At 50.1% G+C, this 24954-nt stretch overlaps 1 protein-coding gene across 1 annotated transcript; it reads right to left on the bottom strand.

Moving 5' to 3' along the window:
- Positions 1-3100: 3100 nt before the first annotated feature.
- On the bottom strand, positions 3101-20506 carry SDSL (serine dehydratase like). Its single transcript, XM_029082936.2, has 8 exons — positions 20417-20506; positions 14022-14235; positions 10007-10046; positions 8785-8924; positions 8430-8518; positions 6447-6677; positions 5125-5249; positions 3101-3440 (listed from the first exon to the last, which is right to left on the bottom strand). The coding sequence occupies exons 2-8, from the start codon at positions 14190-14192 to the stop codon at positions 3247-3249; spliced, it is 990 nt and encodes a 329-aa protein (XP_028938769.1). The 5' UTR covers positions 14193-14235; positions 20417-20506; the 3' UTR covers positions 3101-3246.
- Positions 20507-24954: the final 4448 nt, after the last annotated feature.

The raw sequence follows: 24954 nt of genomic DNA, 5'->3' as shown, positions 1-24954 counted from the left end.
GGTTCCCCAATACTGGGACACATTCCCAGCACCCTTGGGTCCCTTCCCTCCACACCCAACTCCCCTCTCACCTCTAGGACCGGCCAAAGGTCCTGCCACTGAGATCCCTCCTGGGATCCCAGCCTAGAACACACCAGCTAGAGAAGGGGCTGGGAGTCCAGACTTCCGGATCTAGCAGCCAGCCACAGCCCCTTCCCCCCTCTGTGCCCAAATGTCCACCAATTCTGCTTGTCCCTCACTGAGCACAGGCCTCAGTCTGTTCCTTCCGAGGACCCGAGAGAGGTGGGGAGCTTGGAGGTCTCTCCAGCCCCGCTCAGAAGCTCTCAAGTCTAGGACAGAGACCAGAGGTGAATGGACGAAGCTGGAAGTCCAGTCCAGGCAGCTGTGGGGACACACGGGAAACCCTCATTGCAGGAAATCCCAGGCGGGGCAGTGGGCAGGAGGCCTCATCGCCCCCACAATGCTGGAGGCACTGATGTCTCACATATCACTCTACAGCTCCAGCGGTGGTGGCCAACAATGACAATAATAATAATTGTTAAGCCCTTACTTTGTGCTAAGCACTATGCAGTGCTTAGTATAGTGCCCGGCACATAGTAAGCACTTAACAAATACCATAATCATTATTACAAAGCACTGGGTTAGATACAAGATGATCAGATTAGATACAGTCCCAGTCTCACATGGGGCTCACAGTCTAAGTAGAAAGGAGAACGGTTATTGAATCCCCATTTTACAGGAATGGAGGAAACGGAGGCAATGAGAAGGGAAGTGACTTGTCTAAGGTCACACTGCAGGCAACTGGCAGAGTGGGAATTAGAATTCAGGTCCTCTGGCTCTCAGGCCCTGGCTCTTTCCACTAGGCCACGCTGCTTCTCTGTAATAGACTGGAAACTCCTCGAGGGCAGGGACCGCGGCTTCTGTTTCTACTGTGTAACCCCAAAGCGCCTAGGTGCTGCGCTCCTCCGCAGTCGGCCCGGAGGAGCACTTTATGGAGAGGCTACTCCTTGGGCCACTGGCTTTAAGTGGTCTTTGCTTCCCCCTTGTGGACCTGAGGGTTTCTCTTGCTTTTGAGGTTATTCAGTGTAAAGAAACTCCATCCGCTTTCCTGCATCTCTTAAGGGATCACAAAAAAAAAAATGATGGCATTTGTTAAGTGCTTACTATGTGCAAAGCACTGTTCTAAGTGCTGGAGAGGATACAAGGTGACAGGTTGTCCCACATGGGGCTCACAGTCTTAATCTCCATTTTACAGAAGAGGTAACTGAGGCACAGAGAAGTTAAGTGACTTGCCCAAAGTCACACAGCTGACAAGCGGCTGATCTGGGATTTGAACCCATGACCTCTGACTCCTAAGCCCGGGCCCTTTCCACTGAGCCACAAGACTTCCCAGCGTTGGCCTAGTGGAAAGATCCCAGGCCTGGGAGCCAGCCACCTGCTTTCTAATTCCGGCTCTGCCAAATGCTTGCTGTGTGACCGTCGGCAAGTCACTTAACTTCTCTGTACCTCAGTTCTCTTGTGCGCCCTCCTACTTAGATTGTGAGTTCCAGCTGGGATAGGGACTGTGTCCAACTAATTAACTTGTAGCTACTCCAGAGTTTAGAACAGTGTTTGACTCCTGGTAAGCGCTTAACAAATACCATAAAAAAAGCCAGAATAATTGTGGTGCTTGTTCAGCGCTTGTTATGGTGCTAGGAAAGATGCAGTATATTCAGACTGAATAATATCCATATTCTACATGGGGTTTACTGTCTAAGGGGGAGGGAGAACAGGGATTGAACCCCCATTCTAGACCGTGAGCCCGTTGTTGGGTAGGGATTGTCTCTATCTGTTACCCAATTGTACTTTCCAAGTGCTTAGTACAGTGGTCTGCACACAGTAAGCGCTCAATAAATACAATTGAATTAATGATTGAATGAAGCTGAAGCCCAGAGACATGCAGTGACTTGCCCAAGGTCACTGAGAAGACAAGAGGCCTAGCGGATAAAGCACAGGCCTGGGAGCCAGAGACCTGACTTCTAATTCCGGCTCTACCACTTGTCTGCTGTGTGACCTGGGGAAAGTCACTTCACTTCTCTGTGCCTCAGTTTCCTTAACTGTAAAATGGGGTTTCAACACCTATTCTCCCTCCTATTTAGACTGTGAGCCCCATGTGGGACCAGGACTGTGTTTGGCCCGATTAACTTGTATCTACCCCAGCATTTAGAACTGTGTAATTGCTCAACAAATACCATTAGAAAAAAAAAAGAGGTGGAGCAGGAATTAGAACCCAGAACCCCTGACTCCCAGGCCTACTAGGCCACACAGCTGCCACACCACACCAATTGCCTTAGCAAACACACCAGGTTGGGGGAGGCCCTGCCCCAGAATCCCTCCTTTGGCCATCAGTTGCTGGTCGTCTCCTTGACCCTTCACTGGGGATCCAGCCTGAACCAGAGCAGCATGGTCTAGCGGTTAAAGCACGGGACTGGAAGTCAGAAGGACCTAGGTTCTAATCCCGGCTCTGCCACTTGTCTGCTGCGTGACCTTGGGCAAGTCCCTTAACTTCTCCGTCCCTCAGTTACCTCAACTGTAAAGGGGGTGAAGACTGTGAGCTCACGTGAGACATGGACTGTTTCCAACCCATTTAGCTTGTTTCTACCCCGGGCTTAGTTCGGTGCCTGGCACATAGTAAGTGCTTAATACCATAAAAAAAATTCTCAGGCTCTTTCTAATGCTCTTGTGTTCCCCTCTGCTCCCCAAATATTCCCTCTAATGCCCCATTACCTCTCTGAACCCCTCTGGAATCTGCAGTGCTTCCTGCTCACCTCACACCAGGCGGAGGAGGGCTTCCATCTGTTCTTCTGACTCTCCCTTCTCCCAGTTGCAGCAGGGTCCCCTCACCCCAATGCTGTGCTGATTGTAAACCTCAGTCCCATCCTCCCCCTGCACATCCCCCTTCACTCAGCCAACATCGCTGTGGGCAGAGATGTGTCTGCTTATTGTTCTATTGTCCTCTCCCAAGCATGTAGTTCAGTGCTCTGCACACAGTAAGAGCACAATAAATGCAACTGAATGACTGGAGATTCTTAAGTGGAGTGAGCCAACACCCAAGCGCCAATTTGGACCAGACTGAGCCCGGCTGCATGGACTCACCTTTATTTCCCAAGGTTGGGGGTGGGAGACTCAGCCACAGACCTCCCTGGCCTCCCCAGACCCACCAGCCCCTGACCGGCCCCTGACTGGCCCACCTGGCCAAAGGGGTGCTCAGCCCATGCCCAGCTGGGCTTTCATGGCCTGGAGATCGGCCATGTTGATGCCGCTTCCCCCACACACAATGACCACCACAACGCCGGGGGTGGAACCAAGGCGTCCTTCCTCCTGAAGCCGTCGGACCAAGCCCGAGTAGATGGCAGCCAGCGCGGCCCCACAGGCCGGCTCTACCAGCATCCTCTCATCCTCTGAAGAGTTCCAGTGGTGGGAGTGGGGAGAAGAGGAGAACCGGGGCATGGGATCCCGGAACCCGGGGAAAGAGTTGGGAGCGAAAAACAAAGAGAGAGAGAGAGACATGATTATTGCTTGATAATAATAATACTAATAATAGTATTTAAGTGCTTTACTGTGTGCCAGGCACTGTACTAAGCCCTGGGGTGGACACAAACAAATCGAATAGGACATGCTCCCTGTCCCAAATGGAGCTCACAGTCTCAATCGCTGTTTTATAGGTGAGGTAACTGAGGCACAGAGAAGTAAAATTAATGAGGTGTACATCCCCTTGATTCTATTTATCGTGATTATGTTGTCTTGTTTTTGCCCGTCTCCCTCCCCCGATTAGACTGTAAGCCCATCATTGGGCAGGGATTGTCTCTATCTGTTGCCGAATTGTATATTCCAAGGGTTTCGTACAGTGATCTGCACATAGTAAGCGCTCAATAAATAGTACTGAATGAATAAATGAATGAATGAATAAAATGACTTGTCCAAGGTCACCAGGCAGTCAAGCCGCAGTTCTGGGATTAGAACCCATGACCTTCTGAGTTGTTGTTCCAGGGGTTGTGACTCCCCGTATCTGGGCTGCCCTGCAGGAAGCCCCCCAGCATCTGACCTCAGCCACCCACCCTGGAAATAATACTATAATTGTGCTATAAGTTCAGCATTCACTGTGTGCTCAGCACAGTATTAAGCACTGGGTTGATACAAGACAATCAAATCAGACAGCCCCTGGCCCACTTGAGGGTCACAGTTGGCTCAGTGGAAAGAGCACGGGTTTAGGAATCAGAGAACATGGGTTCTAATCCCAGCTCATGCCACCTGTCAGCTTTGTGACTTTGGGCAAGTGACTTAACTTCTTGGTGCCTCAGTTACCTCATCTGTAAAATGGGGATTAAGACTGTGAGCCTCACGTAGGACAACGTGATTACCCTGTATCTACCCCAGCACTTAGAACAGTGCTCGGCACATAGAAAGCGCTTAACAAATACCAACAATATTATTATTATTAGTCTAAGCAGGAGAAAGACCAGATACTGTGTCCCCATTTTGCAGATGAGGAAATTGAAACATAGAGAAGTTAACTGACTTGCCCAAGGTTACACGGCACAAGATAGTGGACTTGAAATTAAAACCCAGGTCCCCTGACTTGCAGGCCTGGGCTCTTTCCACTAGGCCAAGGTGGGCCACTAGGGAGCTGGATGTGTAATTCGCACACTGGCTTTCTTTCCTAGCGCTTAGAACAATACAGACTTCAGGTGCTTAATAAATATTACTATTTCTGCTACTATTAATGCTACTACTACTATTACTATTATTATTACTGCTCCTCCTACTAGCAGTATTACTACTAGTGGATTAGCTGACGCTTAGTCCCTAGGTTGATTGTTAGTTCAGTCCTGCCAAATTTGGGAGGATTGCAGACCTCCCCTCCCTCTTGACCAGGGGCACCCCCACCTCAGGTGCCAGCTGCCATTTGGGGGAAAGTCCAGTCCTGATCCCACTCCAGGACGAACCCACATTGAGCGCTATTCCCGCTTCCCCTGAGAACGGGACCCCGGAGATGCCCGGTCCAGGTAACGGACAGGGGACTCCTTTCCTGGAGCCAGGGGCTGGGTGGGCCAGGGTCCCTGTGGGTGGGGTCGGGCCACTCACCCAAGAAGCGTTCCACGGCTTCCACAGCATCCCGATCATCCACCACTTCTGAGATGATGTGGCACTCCCGGGTACACTCCAAGGCCCTGGCTGCCACCGTCTTAGCCCCCAGGCACTTTGCCACACTGCAGGGAGTGGGAAAAATGGATCTGTGAGACTCCCTCGGTTGGGGAAAGGGAGGAGGGTCCTCGTGGACCCAGTCAGGGACAGAGACTACCAACATCCCCTCCCTCAGGATCCCATCTCTGCCGGCACGCTGATCCGGACATCACCTTCCTCAGTGCTAGAGGAGGGCACTTCAGTCTTGCTCCCCAGCCAGGTTTATGCCCGAGTGACCCCCCCTCCTTATCTTCCCTCCCAAACCCTGTCCTCTCCCTGACTTTCCCGTCACAATGGATGGCACTACCATCCTTCTTGTCTCACAAACCCGCAACCTTGGTGTTATCCTTGACTCTGCTCTCTCTTTCACCCCACACATCCAATCCATCACCAAAACCTGTTGGTCTCACCTTCACATCACCAAGATCCACCCTTTCCTCTCCATCCAAACTCCTACCTTGATGGTACAATCTCTCATAATATTCCGACTAGATTATTGCACCAGCCTCCTCTCTGATCTCCCAAGCAAGGCCATGGAAGTGTTGTGCCAGTATAAAGGAGGGATTATATAAAGGAATAATGTTATAAAAGTTTCAGTGTATAGATCAAGGCCCTGGGAGTCAGAAGGACCTGGCTCTGCCACTTGTCTGCTGTGTGACCCTGGGCAAGTCCCTTAACTTCTTTGTGCCTCAATTACCTCATCTGTAAAATGGGGATTAAGAGCGTGAGCCCCATGTGGGACAAGGACTGTGTCCAACCTGATTAACTTGCATCTACCCCAGCGCTTAGAACAGTGCTTGCCACATAGTAAGGTCTAAACAACTACCATAATTTTTATTATTAAAGGCCAGATTTGTAGGTAACATAGTCTCAAACCCCGGACCTGCAGACAGGTGCTGGCACCTCCTGGGAGAGAGTAGACAAAATTGGATGGGAATGAGCTGCTGTCTGGGTGTTTTCTATGCCCCCTTCCTCCGGAAAGTAGTAGCACAGTCCGTGACATCCCCAGATCTCCCACCCTCTGACCTCCTTAAACAGTGCCCAAGCAGAGAGATTCTTCTCCCCACAGTTGCTACCCTGCTCTTCCTTGAGTTTATCCTGCATCCCTCCCATTGCAGTCCCAGTCTCCTCCCTCTTCAGCGGAGGCAGAAGGCTGCCGTTCCCCACCCTCCCTCTGTGTGTCCCCACGTCCTGCTCCTCCCCGACCTACCCCAGTGGCCCACCTGGTGATATCTGGAAGTGGGATCGGTTCCCCCGCCAGGAGGGCGGCGTTGAAGCAGTGTGCCCCCTTGGTCTCCATGGCGAGGATGGGCACATCCAACCAGCCCACTTCCTTCATCCCCGCCACCACGCCAGCCAAGAGGCCCCCTCCCCCGACCGAAAGGATGATGCTCCCTGGTTTGTGGGGGTCCAGGGCGGCCTTCAGCTCCCGGACGAGGCTGGCGTGGCCTTGCCTAGGGGACAAATCAAGCAATCAATCAGTGGTATTTACTGAGTGCTTATTGTGCACAGGGCACTGTACTAAATGTTTGGTAGAATACAGTAGAATTAGTAGATATGATCCCTGCAGTCAAGGAGCTGATAGTGTACTGTGTGCAGAGCAACACTGGACTGACAGCTTGGGAGAGGACAATAGAATTAGAACCTCGTCCTCTAAAGTGTAAGTTCATCGTGGGAAGGGAACACATCCACCAACTCTATTATACTGTACTCTCCCAAGCTCTTCCCCATTCCTCAAAAAACTCCAGGGGTTGCCCATCCACCCCTGCATCGAACAGAAACTCCTTTAAATCACTCAATCATCTTGCCCCCTCCTACTTTACCTCACTACTCTCCTACTACAACCCAGCCTGCACACTTCTCTCCTCTAATGCCAACCTTCTCACTGAACTTCGATCTCATCTACCTCACAGCCATCCCCCTGCCCACGTCCTGACTCTGGTCTGGAACGCCCTCCCTCTTCATATCCGATAGACAATTACTCCCTTCGAAGCCTTACTGAAGGCACATCTCCTCCCAGAGTTCTTCCCTGATTTTAAGCCCTCTTTTCCTTTTCTTTCCCTCCTGTGTCACCCTGACTTGCTCCCTTTATTCATCCCCTTCCCAGCCCCTTAGCAATTATGTACATATATGTAATTTTATTTATTTATATTAATGTCTGTCTCTCCCTCTAGACTGTAAACTCATTGGGGGCAAGGAATGTGTCTGCTATTTTGTTATATTGCACTCTCCCAAATGCTTAGTACAGTGCTTTGCGCACAGTTAAATACTCAATGAATACAATTGACCGTCCCACTGACTGCTCTGCAATAAGTAAACAATCAATAAATATGATCGATTGATTGACTGAAGACACAATTTCTGTCCTCAAGGAGCTGACGGTTTAGTGGGGGACATGGCCACAGGGCATTGTCATTAGGGGCAACTCCCAACCTCCAATTCTTCCTTGCTTGAGTCCAACCCAATACCTTCTCCTCGCCCACCCCACCTCCTCCATGCAGGCTTCCTTGCAGGCATGCCCTTCCCACATCTCCATGGGGCATCTGAATCAATTAGCCAATCACCCAGTATTAGTAACTGAGGAACTTACTAAGTGCAAAACACTGAACTAAGCTCTTATAACTACCCCAGTGCTTAGCACACTGTTTGACACAGAGTAAGCACTTAGCAAATGCCATCATCATCATTGTTATTATTATATTATTATTATCATCATTATTATTCTTAACAGTAATGGTAGTAATAGTAGTAGCAGTGTACAAAAAGCAAAACACATGTTCCCTGCCCTCAAGGAGCACACATCTAATGGAAGGGTTTAGGATCCCTCTCCACCCCAGGGAGATCCAGAATAGGAAGGGAAAAAGAGGGAATGGAGGAGACAAGGAGGGCTGAGGCTTTGAGTCAGAGACTCCTGCCCACTCTGGAGCCCCTCCTCAGTTCCCCTACCCCCCACACATATACTCCACCTTAATAGAAAGAACAGAGGGCCATTCTGGGTTCTGAGTTCTGGGGCAGTCTGCTGCTGTGTTTTCATGGGCCAGCCTCTTTCCCTCTCTGGGCCCCCATTTCCCTTTTCCCCATCGGTGAACAGAAGCGATGTCACTAGCTCCTTCCCGGATCCCAAGGAAGAGGCAGGGAACATGATTGCAGGGATGAGCAAGACTAGCGCTACTCCGCCGCCCCCCTTGCCCCACCCCCCTTCTCACCAGATCAGAGGGTGGTCAAATGGATGAACGTTGACCCAGCCCTCCCTCTTGGCCAGCTCCTGGGCCTTCAGGCTGGCGTCATCCCAAACCTAGCAGGACAGCAATGGCAGGACGTTGGGTCGGGGGGCTGAGCTGGGTCCCGGGCCTGGGGAGGTGGGGGAGAGACTGGGGAGAGATGACCAGGTGGTCCCCTGCACGCTCAGGGGCAGCTGTCAATTGGACTCCCAACCAATCAGGAAGTAGAAGAGACACACTCCCCGAGGGAGGACCGGGGGATGGGTTGGGGGAAGGAGGAATGACCGGGGCTGGGAGGAGAAAGCTATCTCCCATGACCCCCATAGTCTGGAAGCATCACCTTCCCAATCAGCTCCACGTGGGCTCCCTCATCTCTGAGGCGCTCCACCACTTGGGGCGAGGACGTCCTGGGCAGCACGATGGTAGCCGGGACACCCAGTTTCCTGGCCGCGTAGGCGGCAGCCAATCCTGCATTGCCCCCTGTGGATGGTGAGAGAAGATTAGGGACCCAGATTGGGGGTTGGGGGAACTAGGGTCACTCCAGGGTGGTGGGAGGAGTGGGAAGAGGTTCTTTCAGGGGCCTTAGTAGCCTTACCACTTTGCACCCAAATTCCTGCAGCTAAGCCCTCTTCTTCTCTTCTCCCACTCCCTTCTACACCACCTTGCCTTGCTCCTTTCATTCATCACCTTTCCCAACCACTCAGCACTCATGTCCATATCTGTCATTAATTTATTTCTATTAATGTCTATTTCTCCCTCTAGACTGTAGCTTGTTGTGGGCAGCGAATCTGTCTGTTTATTGTTACATTGTGCTCTCTCTAGTACAGTGCTCTGCACACAGTAAGTGCTCAATAAAGACGATTGACTAACTGATGGACTGCAGCTCCCAAGCAGAGACAGTATCTGCCTCCCTTCTGATGCTGATGAGCAGGGTTTTGGTCTCTGTGGACTCTTCTACCCCCTGCTTCTTCCTCAGCCCACACCCATCACTGGAAAGAAGGAGTCACAACTTAGCTGATGGGGTCAGGCCTACACAGAGGCAGAGGACTTTCCAGTTCATCTCCCAAGGACCACCATTCCAAAGACTTTCTGGTTGGGGGCTTTGCCCCTCCTACAACTGATGGGGAGGGTCAGGGCAAGAGGGGAAAATTCCCCTGCAAGCCTCCTACATAGGACCTCTCATCACCCTTCTGCCTCGGGTCAGTGTCTGCTGCAACCTATCTAGACTATAAATTTGCTTTGGGCAGAGAACATGTCTATCAACTCTGTTATACCATTTCGTTGTACTCTCCCAATCACTTAGTACAGTGCTCTGCACACAGTAAATGCTCAATCTGATTGATTGATGGATTGGTAACTGGGACTGAGACTCACAGCCCCAGTCTGGGGCAAGCGGGCAGGAGTAGGGGGCAGGTGGAAGGGAGTTAGGGTGGGGAAGAGAAAGAAGAGGGGAGAGGGGCATGGGTGGGAGGGAGGGAGAGTATGGGATTGGGTGGGGGGAAGGAGGGGTGATGGGAAGGAGCTGGGGGTGTGGGTGGGAGAGAGAGCAGGGCTCAGCTCACCTGAGGAGCAGACCAAGTGTTTGCATCCTTTCTGGGCCATCTGCAACGAGACAAGAACGAGATCCAAGGGGTAGCTTGGGACCCCGCCTGCAGAGCCCCTGACCCTCCCCTGAGAGTCCCAAACCCCAGCCCTGCATAAAGGAATGTGGGCCAGGGGTCAATGTGTGTGCGTGTGTGTGTTTGTGTGTGTGTATGTGTGTTTGGTGGGGTGTGACTGGGTGTACCAGTTTAGGGAGGTGGGGGTGCTGGGGAGAGGAGTGTCCATGTGTGCACATTTGTGTGCTGTTGGCCAGTTTTCTTGACTCCTCTCTAGGTTCTGTGTGGAGACAGGTGCAGCGTGGGCTGGCAAAGGGGCACATCCTGTCCCCATCCAGATGACCGGTCCTCAGAGTAGAGGTGTCTCCCACCTCTCTGCCCAGATGGGAAAGTGTGTCCCCCCGCCCCCAACCTCATACCCCCCAAGCAGGATCACTGTGAGCTGTGCTCAGCAGTGAAAGGCAGGAAAGCCTCAGGAGCAACAGCCCCGGGAGCCCCGTCAAATGGTAGGAAAGTCCCTGCAGCAGCAGCCGGAGTCCCAGGAGCCCTGTCAAACAGCATGAAAGTCCCAGCAGCAGCAGCAGCAGTCCCAGGAGCCCCATTGAGCGGCAGGACCGGGTAACCGAACATGGGGTTCCCAGAGCATAGTCAGATCCCCGGCATGGAAGCCATGCCCAGGGCCACGTGAAGCCAGCAGATTTCCTGAGCTGGGTGTCTGGACTCTGCCAGCAGTCACTGCAGAAATCAATCGTGGTGGCAACTCCGGGTTGATGTTTCTGTGTTGCTGCTGCTTCTCAACAGGGAGACAACTCAGCTTCCATGTTGAGAACCAGGAGACTGAGCAGCAGCTCCTGAAGATCTGAGGGGCCCTGCGGACCGAGAGGGCGGAATGGTTATCTAAAGGACCCTCAGGAGAACTCAGTGTCCAGCAGCCTCAGTGGACAGATTGGTCTGGTGGGCAGCAGTCGGGATTGATTGATTGATTGGGAGAGGGTAAGGAGTTTCTGTTTCTGTTTGACGCGGAGGTGGATGCGCAATCCGCTGGAGGTTCTTGAGGAGTGAGGAAACATGGACTGAACGTTTCTGTAGAAAAATGATCCGGGGCATCAGAGTAAAGTATGGGTTGGAGTGGAAGAGACAGGAAGCAGAGAACTCAGCAAGGAGGCTGATACAGTAATCAAGGCAGGATACGATAAGTGCTTGGATTAATGTGGTAGCAGTTTGGATGGAGAAGAAAAGGCAGATTTTAGCAATGTTGTGATGGTTAAACTGATAGGATTTAGTGACAGATTGAATATGCGGATTGAATGAAAGAGATGAGAAGAAGGTAACACCAAGGTTGTGGGCTTCTGAGGCAGGAAGGATGGTGGTGCTGTCTACAGTGATGGGAAAATCCAGGAGAGGACAGGGTTTGGATGGGAAGATAGGGGAGTTTTGTTTTGGGCTCGTTAAGTTTGAGTTGTCGGCTGTGAGACTGCAGAGAGGGAGAGAGATCAGGGCTGGAGATGCAGATTTGGGAATTATCCGAATAGAGGTGGTAGTTGAAGCCATGGGAGCAAATGAGTTCTCCGAGGGACTGGGTGTAGATGGAGAATAGAAGGGGACCAAGAACTGAACCCTAAGGGACTCCTACAGAGGCCTTCCCTGAGTAAGCCCTCATTTTCTCTTCTCCCACTCCTTTGTGAGTCGCTCTTGCATTTGGATTTGCATTCTTTATTCACCCCTCCCTCAGCTCCACAGCATTTATGTACATATTTGTTTTGTTTTGTTTTGTTGTCTGTCTCCCCTGTGTAGACTGTGAGCCCGTTTTTGGGAAGGGATTGTCTCTGTTGCCAAATTGTACATTCCAGTACTTAGTTCAGTGCCCTGCACACAGTAAGTGCTCAATAAATATGATTGAATGAATGAATATTTGTATTTTATTTATGTACATTAATGTCTCTATCCCCCTCTAGACTGTAAGCTCGCTGTGGGCAGGGAATGTGTCTACTATCTCTCAATCAGGACTTCCCCGATTAAGTCTTGTTTTCCCGGCTCGCTCTCCCTTCTGTATCATCTATGCCCTTCGATTTGTGACCTTTGAACATTTGATATTTGCCCCACTACTAACTCACAGCACTTATGTACCTATCTTTAAATTATTTATTATAAATTACTTCTTTATTCATATTAATGTCTGCTTCCTCCTCTAGACTGTAAGCTCGTTATGGGCAGGAAACGTGTCTGCTAATTCTGTTGCATTGTACTCTCCCAAGCGCTTAGTACAGGGGTCTGCACATAATAAGCACTCAATAAATACCACTGATTGATTGATTGAAAACTCTATTATGTTGTACTCTCCCAAGTAATTCGTGCAGTCCTCTGTACACAGTAAACAATAAATATAATTGATTGATTGACTTGGGTTTTAATCTCAGCCCGCCTCTTGTCTGCTGTGCGACCTTGGGCAAGTCACCTCACTTCTCTGTGCCTCATTTATGTCATCTGTAAAATGGGGATTAAGACGCCCTCTGTGTGAGAGGGACAGTATCCAACCTGATTATCTCTAATCTACCCTAGCCTTTAGTACAATGCCTGGCACATAGTAAGCACTTAACAAATACCATTAAATAAACAAATAAGGTAAACACTGTTGCTCAATTGACTCATCAGCAATTTTAGCCAGGGCTGACCTGGACAAAATTCCACCCTCCAATGGTAATATTTTTCTGTCCCATTAGAGTGGAAGCTCTTGGCTGGGAACATGTCACTTCGTTAATCTTCTTTTCCCAAGTATTTTAGCACAGAGCCCCATAACAAGTGGGCATTCAGTAAATTCTACTACTACTACTGTTCCTCCCTCCCAGCTCCAAGACACTAATGTATATATCTGGAATTTATTTATGTATATTAATGTTGGTCCCCTCCTCTTTTATTTATTTATGTATATTAATGTCTGTCTCCTGCTCTAGACTATGAGCTAGTTGTGGGTAGGGAATGTATCTATTGTTCTATTGTACTCCCCCAAGCGCTTAGTAGAGTGCTTTGCACAGAATAAGCCCTCAATAAATACGATTGAATGAATGAATACTGCGACTAAAGCTACTAATGCCACCACTATTATTACTCATAATCATTGTTATGATTATGGTACTTGTTGAGCACTTACTACGTGCCAAGCACTGTTCTCAGCGCTGGGGTAGGGACACGTTAATCAGGTTGGACACAGTCCCTGTCCCATAAGAGGCTCACACTCTTATCCTCATTTTACAAGTGGCGTAACTGAGGCATGTAGAAGTTAAAGTGACTTGCCCAAGGTCACTCAGCAGACATGTGGCAGAGCCAGGATTACCACTATAGAGAAGCAACATGGCTCAGTGGAAAGAGCTTGGGTTTGGGAGTCAGAGGTCATGTGTTCAAATCCCAGCTCGGCCACTTTTCAGCTGTGTGACTTTGGGCAAGTCACTTAACTTCTCTGGGCCTCAGTTTCCCCATCTGTAAAATGGGGATGAAGACTGTGAGCCTCACGTGGGACAACCTGATCACCTTGTATCCTCCCCAGTATTTAGAACAGTGCTTTGCACATAGTAAGCGCTTAACAAATGCCATCATCATTATTATTATTATTATTACTACTACTACTTTAAATCCAAAAGACAGCTAACTACTTGTCTGTGTATGTGAATAAGTGTGGGTTTGGGGGTGTGTGTGTATTTGTGTGCCTCTCCCAACTGTAGCCCCAAAGAGAGACTGGAATGAAGGAAAGATAGAGAGTGAGCCTTTGTATAATCTCTACAGCCCCTCACCCCAGACCCCTAAGGAACCCCAGTGAGTAAGGTCTTCCCCGAACGTATGTAGATCAATTCTCTCCCAGGTTGCCTGCATTCCCCCCAGTCCCCTGCCCTACCCCAACCCCTCCCCGCTTCTCCTCCCCAATCCCGGGGGAAGGAGACATTAGGGTCCCTTCCCCAACCCCTCCCTCCTTCCATGGCCCACTTACCTCCTGGCAGAAGTAGCCGATGCCCCGGATCTTGAAGGAGCCCGAGGGCTGGACATTCTCCAACTTGAGGAGGACCCGGGCTCCGGCCGCCTGGGTCAGAGCTGTGCTCTCCAGCAGTGGGGTGACTACGTGGAATGCTCTCACCTTGGCATCCTCCTTCCGGACGGCCATGCTTTCCTGGGTCCACTCCACTGGACACTCCCTGGACCACAGCCTCGAGGCAATGCAAGCATCCAGTCAATCAGTCGTATTTATTGAGCTCTGACCACGTGCAGAGCACTGTACTAAGTGCTTGAGAGAGTACAATATAACCAAATAACGGACACATTCTCTGGCCACAGTGAGCTTACAGTCTAGAGGGGGTGACAGAAATCAATATAAATAAGGAAACTACAGATATGTACATAATAATAATTAACGGCATTTGTTAAGTGCTTACTATGTGCAAGCGCTGGGGTTGATACAAGATAATCAGGTTGTCCCACGTGGGGCTCACAGTCTTCATCCCCATTTTACAAATGAGATAACTGAGGCACAGAGAAGTTAAGTGCCTTGCCCAAAGCCACACAGCAGATAAGTGGCGGAGGCGGAATTAGAACTCACGACCTCTGACTCCCAAGCCAGGGCTCTTTCCACTAAGCCAAGCCGCTTCTAAGAAAATAAGAACCTTGGGGCTGGGAGGCAGGGGTGAATAAAGGGAACAAGTCAGGGAGACGCAGAAGGGAGTGGAAGAAAATGAAATGAAGGTTTAATCAGGGAAGCCCTCTTGGAGGAGATATCCCTCCAATGAGGTTTTGAAGGCAAGGAGAATAGTTGTCTGTCGGATATGAAGGGGGAGGGCGTTCCAGGCTAGAGACAGGATGAGGGCAAGAGGTTGGCCGTGAGGTAGATGAGATCAAGAAGCAGCATGGAGAAGCAGCGTGAAGCAGTGTGGCTCAGTGGAAAGAGCCCGGGCTTGGGAGTCAGCGGTCATGGGTTCGAATCCCGGCTCTGCCACTTCTCAGCTCTGTGACTTTGGGTAAGTCACTTAACTCTCTGTGCCCCAGTTACCTCATCTGTAAAATGGGGATTAAGACTGTGAGCCTCATGTGGGACAACCTGATTACTCTGTATCTACCCCAGTACTTAGAACAGTGCTCTGCACATAGTAAACGCTTAACAAATACCAACAATATTATCATTATCGAGGTGCAGTGAGAAGGTTAGCATCAGAGGAGAGAAGTGTGCGGGCTGGGTTGGAGTTGCAGAGTAGTGAAGGGAGGTAAGAGGGGGCAAGGTGATTGAGTGCTTTAAAGCAGATGGTGAGGAGTTTCTTTTTGACGCGGAGGTGGATGGGCAACCACTGGAGGTTCTTGAGACGTGGGGAAACATGACCTGAATGTTCTTGTAGAAAGATGATCAGGGCAGCAGAGTGAAGAATGGACTGGAGTGGAGAGAGGTCAGCAAGGAGGCTGAGACAGTAAATCAAGGTGGGATAGGCTAAGTGCTTCGATTAACATGGTAGCAGTTTGGATGGAGAGGAAAGGGAGGATTTTAGGGATGTTGTCAAAGTGGAACCTACCAGGATTGAGGGATGGATTGAATATGCATCAATCCAGCTACCCAAATTTGTAATAAATAATTGTGGTTTATGTTAAGCGCTATGTGCCAAGCACTGTGCCGAGAGATTCAAAATCAGAGCAGGCACAATCCGTGTCCTCTACAGGGCTCACGGTCCAAAGGGAAGGGAGAACAGGCGTTTAGACTCCAGTTCACGGATGAGAAAACTGAGGCCCAGAGAAGGTAAATGACTTTCCCAAGGTCACATAGCAGGTGAGGGGTGGAGCCAGGATTAGAACCCAGGTCTTCTGACTCCCAGGTCCGGTGCACTTCCCACTAGGTCAGTCGAGGAGTTGGCAGTTGGGGCAGGGGGTAGGGCTGGCCTCAGGGGAGCCCCAGGATATCGGGAGTTTGAGTCCCTCCTCTACCGACTCCAGGCCGAGGGCTGTTGACTGAGCCACTCTGAGACTCAGTTTCCACCAGGCCCACCCTACTTCTCTCCCCTAGCACTGCCCATCCTCATCTCTGGGCAGCTGGGTGGCAAGACTGAGAAGCAGCGCGGCTCAGTGGAAAGAGCCCGGGCTTGGGAGTCAGAGATCGTGGGTTCAAATCCCGGCTCTGCTCCTTGTCAGCTGGGTGACTGTAGGCAAGTCACTTCACTTCTCTGGGCTTCAGTTACCTCATCTGTAAAATGGGGATGAAGACTGTGAGCCTCAGGTGGGACAACCTGATGACCCTGTGTCTACCCCGGCGCTTAGAACAGTGCTCTGCACACAGTAAGTGCTAAACAAATATCAACATTATTATGATTAGACTGTAAGCCCATCAAAGGGCAGGGACTGTCTCTATCTGTTACCAATTTGTACATTCCAAGCGCTTAGTACAGTGCTCTGCACATAGTAAGCGCTCAATAAATACTATTGAATGAATGAATGAATTATTATTATTACTTGTCTACTCTATGGCATTTACAGTGACAATGTATGGATCAGAAAGCCGGACAGTGAAAACACAGGATAGAGAGAATATTGATTCTTTTGAAATGTGGTGTTGGAGAAGGCTTTTGCCAAGACTGTGGACTGCCCCAAAAAACAAACAAGTGGATTTTAGAGCAAATTAAACCAAAGTGATCTTTGGAAGGCCAAATGACTTGATTTAGATTAGCAAATTTTGGACACATAATGAGGAGGACTAATTCTCTGGAGAAGACACTAAGGCTAGGAAAAGTCTAGGGAAAATGTGGCAGAGACAGACCGGCAGCTGGATGGATAGGGACCATAACAACGATAACGGAAGAACCATTAGATAGGTTGCGGGTTATGGCAGAGGACGGGACGTTCTGGGGGATACGAGGTCAACAGGTGCCCCACATGGGACTCATGGTCTTAATCCCCCTTTTCCAGATGAGGTCACTGAGGCCCAGAGAAATGAAGCGACTTGCCCAAAGTCACACAACAGACAAGTGGCAGAGTCGGGATTAGAACTCATGACCTCTGATTCCCAAGTCCGGGCTCTTTCCACTTGGCCTTGCTGCTTCTCTGACCACCACTACTACTAGACTGTGAACCCATTGTTAGGTAGGGATTGTCTCTGTTGCCGAATTGTACTTTCCAACCAGTAATAACATTATTATTATTAGGGAAGCAGTGTAGCTCAATGGAAAGAGCCCGGGATTGGGAGTCCGGGGTCATGGGTGCGAATCCCAACTCTGCCACTTGTCAGCTGTGTGACTGTGGGCCAGTCACATCACTTCTTGGGGCCTCAGATGCCTCATCTGTAAAATGGGGATGAAGACTGTGAGCCTCACGGGGGACAGCCTGATTACCCTGTATCTCCCCCAGCGCTTACAACAGTGCTCTGCACCTGTATGCTGTGTGATCTTAGACACGTCACTTGACTTCTCTGTACCTCAGTTCCCTCATCTGTAAAAATGGACAATAAAAAATGTGATCCCCACCTGGGGCAATTTGATTACCTTGTATCTCCCCCAGCACTTAGAACAGTGCTCTGCACCTGTCTGCTGCATGACCTTGGGCAAGTCACTTAACTTCTCTGTGCCTCAGTTCCCTCATTTGTAAAATGGGGATTGACTGAGAGCCTCACTTGGGACAACTTGATTACCCTCTATCTACCCCAGTGCTTAGAACAGTGCTCTAAGCGCTTAACAAATACCAATATTATTATTATTAATAAAAATGGGCATTAAAAAATGTGAGCCCCACCTGGGACAATCTGATTACCCTGTATCTACCCCAGCGCTTAGAACAGTGTGCAGCACATAGTAAGCACTTATTTTTATTACCCTATTTATTTTGTTAATGAGGTGTACATCCAGTTGATTCTATTTATCATGATTAAGTTGTCTTGTTTTTGCCCATCTGTCTCCCCCGATTAGACTGTAAACCCGTCAATGGGCAGGGAGGGTCTCTATCTGTTGCCGAATATTCCGTTCCAAGTGCTTAGTACAGTGCTCTGCACATAGTAAGCGCTCAATAAATACTATTGAATGAGTGAATGAACAAATACCAGGATAATAATAAAAACAAATGCCAACATTATTATTATTAGGGAAGCAGCGTGGCTCAGTGGAAAGAGCCCGGGTTTAGGAGTCAGAGGTCATGGGTTCAAATCCCGGCTCTGCTCCTTGTCAGCTGGGTGACTGTGGGCAAGTCACTTCACTTCTCTGGGCTTCAGTTACCTCATCTGTAAAATGGGGATGAAGACTGTGAGCCTCAGGTGGGACAACCTGATGACCCTGTATCTACTCCGGCGCTTAGAAGAGTGCTCTGCGCATGTAAGCGCTTAACAAATACCAACATCATTATTATTATTATTATTATTATTATTATTAGTTAAGCGCTATGCAACATCATCATTACTATTATTATTATTTGTTAAGGGCTATGCAACACCGTCATTATTATTATTATTATTTATTAAGCTCTATACAAAATCGTCAACATTATTATTATTATTATTAGTTAAGCGCTATGCAACATCGTTATTATTATTATTATTATTACTAATAATAATAAGCTAAGAGCTCAGCGCTGTAGGGCGCCCCCTGGTGGAGTCCTCTTTGGGGCCCTAGACTGCGATCCCCGTAGCGCCCAGCAGGGGGAGTCCCGCAGCTCCCCACCAGGCGTCCTCCTCCTCCTCCGGGCCCGGGCTGCCTGTCGTCCAGCGGGCTGAGGTCCAGCGGGCTGAGGGCCAGCGGGCTGAGGGCCAGCGGGCTGAGGGCCAGCGGCTGCAGAGCCAGGCCGGCCCCTCCCCCGCCCCCACCGGCACCCTTGGCCAAGCCAAGAGGAGGGAGCTGGGAGGAAGGAATAGAGCTGGGAAGGGGGAAGGGCCCGAGGGGAGGCTCCCCCTCCTCCCTCCCTGGGATTGTCCCAGGAGGCCTGCCCAGACTGAGCCCCCCTTCCCTCTGCTCCCCCTCCCCATCCCCCCTTCTCTCTCCCTCTGCTCTTCCCCCTTCCCCTCAGCACCGTGCACATTTCTCTATAGTATTTCTTACTCTGTTTCGTTCATGATGGGTTCAGATCTATGATTCTACCCCTTTTCCCTCTGTTCCCTCCCCATCCCCCCTTCTCTCTCCCTCTGCTCTTCCCCCTTCCCCTCAGCACCGTGCACATTTCTCTATAGTATTTCTTACTCTGTTTCGTTCATGATGGGTATAGATTTATGATTCTACCCCTTGTCCCTCTGCTCCCCCTCCGCCCTCTGTTCCCTCCCCCCATCCCCCCTTCTCCCTCTCTCTGCTCTTCCCCCTTCCCTTCAGCACCGTGCACATTTCTCTATAGTATTTCTTACTCTGTTTTGTTCATGATGTGTATAGATCTATGATTCTACCCCTTTTCCCTCTGCTCCCTTCCCCTTTCACCTCCCCTCAGCTAAGCCCTCTTTCCCTCTGCTCCTCCCCCCTCCCTTCCCCTCCCCTCAGCACTGGGCTCATTTGTATATATTGTTTATTACCCTATTTATTTTGTTAATGAGGCGCCCATCCCCTTGATTCTATTTATCGTGATGATGTTGTCTTGTTTCTGTCCGTCTGTCTCCCCCGATTAAACCGTGAGCCGGTCATCGGGCAGGGATTGTCTCTATCTCTTCCAAGCGCTTAGTACAGTGCTCTGCACATAGTAAGCGCTCAATAAATACTATTGAATGAATGAATGAGTTCTATTCATCTCGTTGATATCTACCCCAGACTACTTGTTCTGTTTGGCTTTGCTGTCTGTCTCCCCCGCTTAGACCGTGAGCCCGTTATTGGGCGGGGATGGTCTCTGTTGCCGAATTGTCCATTCCAAGCGCTTAGTCCAGTGGTCCGCACAGAGTAAGCGCTCAATAAATACGGTGACCTTGTTAACGACCCCTCTGAGCTGGAAGCCCCGCACGCCCGGGACCGACTCGGGAGGCCGCCCGAGAACCGCAGTGAGGAGGGCGGTAAAAGGAGGGAGGGATGGAGGGAGGGAGGGGGCTTTTGGGGGGAAGGGTCGGGGGGTCGCGCCGCAGACCAGAGTCACGAGCAAGAATCGACCTCGTCCAGCGGGAGGGAGGGGGCTTCTCCCCTGCCCAACCCGGGACAGGGCCTGGGGAAGGGGGCAGTGGGAGATGCCATCCCCTCCCCCAGTCAGAGGAGCTGGGAGAGGGGCTGGGGAAGGGGACGGTTGCAGTGGGGGGAATTTCAGTCCTTTGCGAGCGCCCTGAGACTCCGCCCGGGTCTCCCCCTTATCCCCACCCCCACCCCCAACTTCAGCCGTTCGCTGCCCCACCGATGGGCTTCTTAGCTGGGACCCCCCCGTCTCCCCGGGCCCGGGCCCCGAGGGTCAGCGGCCCGGGCCACGTCCGGCCCCACTCACCCAACTGGCCGCCAGGCGCTCCCCTGGCCTGTCCGCTGCTGCCCGACTCAACTCTGCCTCCCTCCCACCCTTCACCCTTCGCCTAGCAACGGCGACTCCTCCTCCTTCCTCCCTCTTCCTCCTCCTTCCACCATCCTCCTCCCTCTCCCCCTTCTTCCCCTTCCTCCTCCTCCTTCACCTCCCTGCCCCTCCTCTCCTTCTTCCTCCTCTTCTCCCCATCCTCCTCCCTCCTCCTCCCCCTCCTCATCCCCTTCCTCCTCCATCCCCTGCTTTCTCCTCATCCCCTTCCTCCTCCTTTCCTACCTTCTTTCCCTCCTCTTCCTTCCCTTCCTCTCCTCCTCATCCTTCTCCTCCACCACCTTCTCCTCCCTCCCCTGGCCCTGAGGGACTCTCCCATCCATCTCCACATAAAGTAGAGAGTCCTGATAATAATCAATCAGTCATTCGTATTTATTGAGCACTTACTGTGGGCAGAACACTATACTAAGAGCTTGGAAAGTACGATTCGGCAATAGATAGAGACAATCCCTACCCAACAACGGGCTCACAGTCTGTCACATGTGAGGAGGGAGGGCATTCCAGGCCAGAGGCAGGATGTGGGCCAGGGGTTGGCGAGAGATAGGCATAATAATATTGGTATTTTTAAGGGCTTACTACGTGTCAGGCATTGTACTAAGCACCGGGGGGGATACAAACATATCAGGGTGGACACAGTCCCTGTCCCATGTGGGGATCACAGTCTCAATCTTCCTTTTACAGATGAAGTAAGTGAAGCACAGAGAAGCGAAATAACTTGCCCTAGGTCACACAGCAGACAAGTGGTGGAGCCAGGCTTCAAAGTCATGACCTTCTGGTTCCCAGGCCTGCACTCTATCCACCATGCCATGATCATCTATCAATCAATCAATGATATGTATTGAGCATTTAATGTGTAAAGAGCACTGTTCTAAGCCCTTGGGAGAGTGCAGTACAACAGATCTGGTGGATGCATTCTCTGCCCACATGGAGCTTACAGTCTAGAGGGAGAGACAAACATTTATATAAATAAATAACAGATATGTAAGTGCTGTTGGGCTGAGGGTGGGGTGAATATGAAGTACTTAAGGGTATAAATCCAAGTGCAAGAGTGATGCAAAAGGGAGAGGGAGTAGGGGAAATAGGGCTTAGGCGGGAAGGCCTCTTGAAGGAGATGTGATTTTAATAAGGTTTTGAAGGTGGGGAGAATAATCAACTGTCAACATGAAGCGGGAGAGGCAGTATGTGGATGAAGGGTCGGTGGCAAGACTGACAGTGAGTAGGTTGGCATTAGTTGGGATGTAGCAGGAAATCAGCAAGCTTAGGTAGGAGGGGGCAAGTTGATTGAGTGGTTTAAAGCTGATGGTAAGGAGTTTCCGTTTGATGGGGAAGTGGATGGGCAACCACTGGGGGTTCTTGGGGATGTAGAAAGATGCGGTTCTGAACTTTCTTTAGAAAAATTTAAGCGCTTAGTACAGTGCTCTGCACACATTAAGCGTTCAATAAATACGACAATGAATGAATGAAAAATGATCTGGGTTGCAGAGTGAAGTAAGGGAGAAGAAAGGGAAAATTTTAGTGAGGTTGGGAAGGTAGAACCTCTAGGAATTGGTGATATTGAATATGTGAGCTAAATGAGGGGGATGAGTTGAGAATAATGCCAAGAATATGGGTTTGTGAGGCAGGGAGGATGGTGGTGCTGTCTACAGTGATGGGAAAGTCAGTGGGAGGACAGAGTTTGGGTGGGAAGATGAGAAGTTCTTTTCTGGACATGTTTCGTTTGAGGTATTGACAGGACACCAGATAGAGAGGTCCTGAAGTCAGGAGGAAATGCGAGATTGCAGAGAAAGAGAGACATCAGGGTGGGAGATGTCGATTTGGAAATCGTCCAAATAAAGATGATAGTTGAAGTCTTGGAAGTGAATGAGTTCTTCAAGGCAGGGGGTGTAGATAGAGAATAGAAGAGGAACCAGAATTGGCCTTGAGAGACTCCCGCAGTTTGAGGGTGGGAGGCAGAGCAGCCCGTTCCCAAGAATGAGCGGCCAGAGCTATAGGAGGAGAACCAGGAGAGGACAGTGTCAGTGAAGCCAAGGTTGGATAATGTTTCACAGAGAAGGGGATGGTCCACAGTGTCGAAGTCCACTGAGTCGGTAAGCACATTATGGGCAGAGAACATGTCAATTAATTATGTGGTATTGTACTCTCCCAAGCACTTAGGTTACTAATGGTATTTATTAAACCCCCACTGTGTGCAAAGCACCTTACCAAGCCCTGGGAAAGAATGAATAATAATATATTATTAAATGTAATAATAATGATGTTGGTATTTGTTAAGCGCTTATATGTGCCGAGCACTCTTCTAAGCACTGGGGTAGTTATAGGGTAATCAAGTTGTCCCACGTGAGACTCAATCTTAATCCCCATTTTACAGATGAGGTAACTGAGGCACAGAGAAGTGAAGTGACTTGCCCAAAGCCACACAGCTGACAGGTGGCGGATCCGGGATTAGAACCCATGACCCCTGACTCCTAAGCCCTAAGTGCTCTTTCCACTGAGCCACGCTAAGTCCCCGACCCTCACGTTCTAAGAGTAAAAAGGTTTTATGTGGCGACCAACACGTAAGAAAATGAAATAAAGACACAAAGAGAATATAAAAGACAAGAACAGGGGTAAATTCAAAAGTTAAATATAAAAAAGCAGTGTGGTATGGAGGCCCGGAGAGCAGAGTTTCAGGTTCTCAGAACTTAGGGTCTAACAGCCACAGCCATGGTAAATGCCCCTTTCCAAAGTTCTGTGATTTATGGAGCCCTGGGACTCCCTTTGCTTCCATTCCTCCCACCAAACTGGAGCCTTATCCACTTTTCTACACCCTTAATAAAATAATTATAGTATTTGTTAAGCACTTACCATGTGCCAAGGACTGTTCTAAGTGCTGGGGGAAATTCAATGTAATCAGGTTGGACACAGTCCCTGTCCCCCCCCGGGGCTCACAGTCTCCATTCCTATTTTATAAATGAGGTAACTGAGGCACAGAGAAGTGAAATGACTTGCCCAAAGTCACACAGCAAATGACAGAGGCAGGATTAGAACCCACAGCGTCTGCCTCCCAAGCCTGTACTCTTGCCACTAGGCCATACCATTTCTCCCTTCTCTCTCTACACTTCAGCTCACAAGCTCCTTTCTTAGCAAGCCAATTTCCTCACTGGTCCTCATTCTCCTCTCTCTGGCCACTGTCCCTTTGCTCAAGTTCTCCCTCCTGCCTGGAATTCCCTCCCTCTTACATAGAACTGTTCTTCACAGCACGAAAAATACATCACCGATGAGCGTTTATGTGACTGAGGAGGATGATATGGCATCCACTGTCTCGGCCACACAATGCACACAAAAAGATGGTCCTTGTTGTGTTGCCATGTCTGCTGCTTGCAACGCCTGGACCTGTCTTGCCTTCGCGTCTTGCAACTATAAAAAACTTAGTGCTCAGAGAGAGGGACTCCTTTATCCATAACCTTCAGCGACTGACTGCCAGTTTTCAGCTCGGACAGAGCACGGTCAGAGGCTTGTGTTACCATGGTCTTAAAACACTTCCTCTGGTGTTCTGCATCTTGGAGGGATTTGCCTTCAGCAGTGAAAGGCATGAAGTGTTAGCGTTCTCCCTTCCTTGTCTATGATGTGTCGGGAGCTACATAGTCTCAGACTGCCCTACTGCCTGAGTCCTGGTATGCCCTGAGGTGCTGTTGGTGCAGCAGAGAGTTTACTGCAAAATAGATTTTTTTTAATCAATTAATCAATAGTAATAATAATGGTATCTGTTAAGCACTTACTATACGCCAAGCACCGTGCTAAGCACTGGGATAAATCCAAGACGATCAAGTCCCACATGGGGCTCACAGTCTATATAGGAGGAAGAACAGGATCTGAATCCTCTAGACTGTAAGCTTGTTGTGGATAGGGACTGTGTGTGTTAACTGTTCTCTTGTACTCTCCCAAGAGCTTAGTACGGTGCTCTGCACACAGTAAATAAACATTAAATATGATTGAATGAATGAAGCGCCGTTTTGAAAATGAGGGAACTGAGATACAGAGAAGTGAAGCGACTTGCCCAAGGTCAGATTAGAACCCAAGTCCTCCGACTCCCAGGCCCGGGGCTCTTTCCGCCAGCTCCCGTGGCTTCCCACAACTGCTGCTGTGATTCCCCACCCCAGTCTGCCCCTCCGAGGGGAGCCGGGGACAGAGAGGTCCTGGCTTGAACTCGCAGGTCAGTGACCGGGTCCCACCCCCGGGAGCGGGTCCGCCAGGGTGATCGGCCTGAGCCAGGTGCCTCTCGCTTCAGGGCCGGTGAGCATTGGGCGAGCGACCCGCCCTGCCCCCTCGCAGGTGGCAATTGCTCCCTTTATCAAGGGTTATTTTAGCATTCCGACTCCAGCCCTGCCCCCTGCCACCATCCCTCCGGAAGGAGAGGTCACTGTGGGTTGGGGAAAGGGGCAGATCGCCTTCTCTCCATCCAGAGAACGACTGGACTGGAG

The sequence above is a fragment of the Ornithorhynchus anatinus genome, chromosome 2, assembly GCF_004115215.2.
Source record: "Ornithorhynchus anatinus isolate Pmale09 chromosome 2, mOrnAna1.pri.v4, whole genome shotgun sequence".
NCBI classification, from domain to species: domain Eukaryota; kingdom Metazoa; phylum Chordata; class Mammalia; order Monotremata; family Ornithorhynchidae; genus Ornithorhynchus; species Ornithorhynchus anatinus.
Note: the sequence above shows the minus strand (reverse complement) of the source record. Positions and strands in the feature narration are given on the sequence as shown.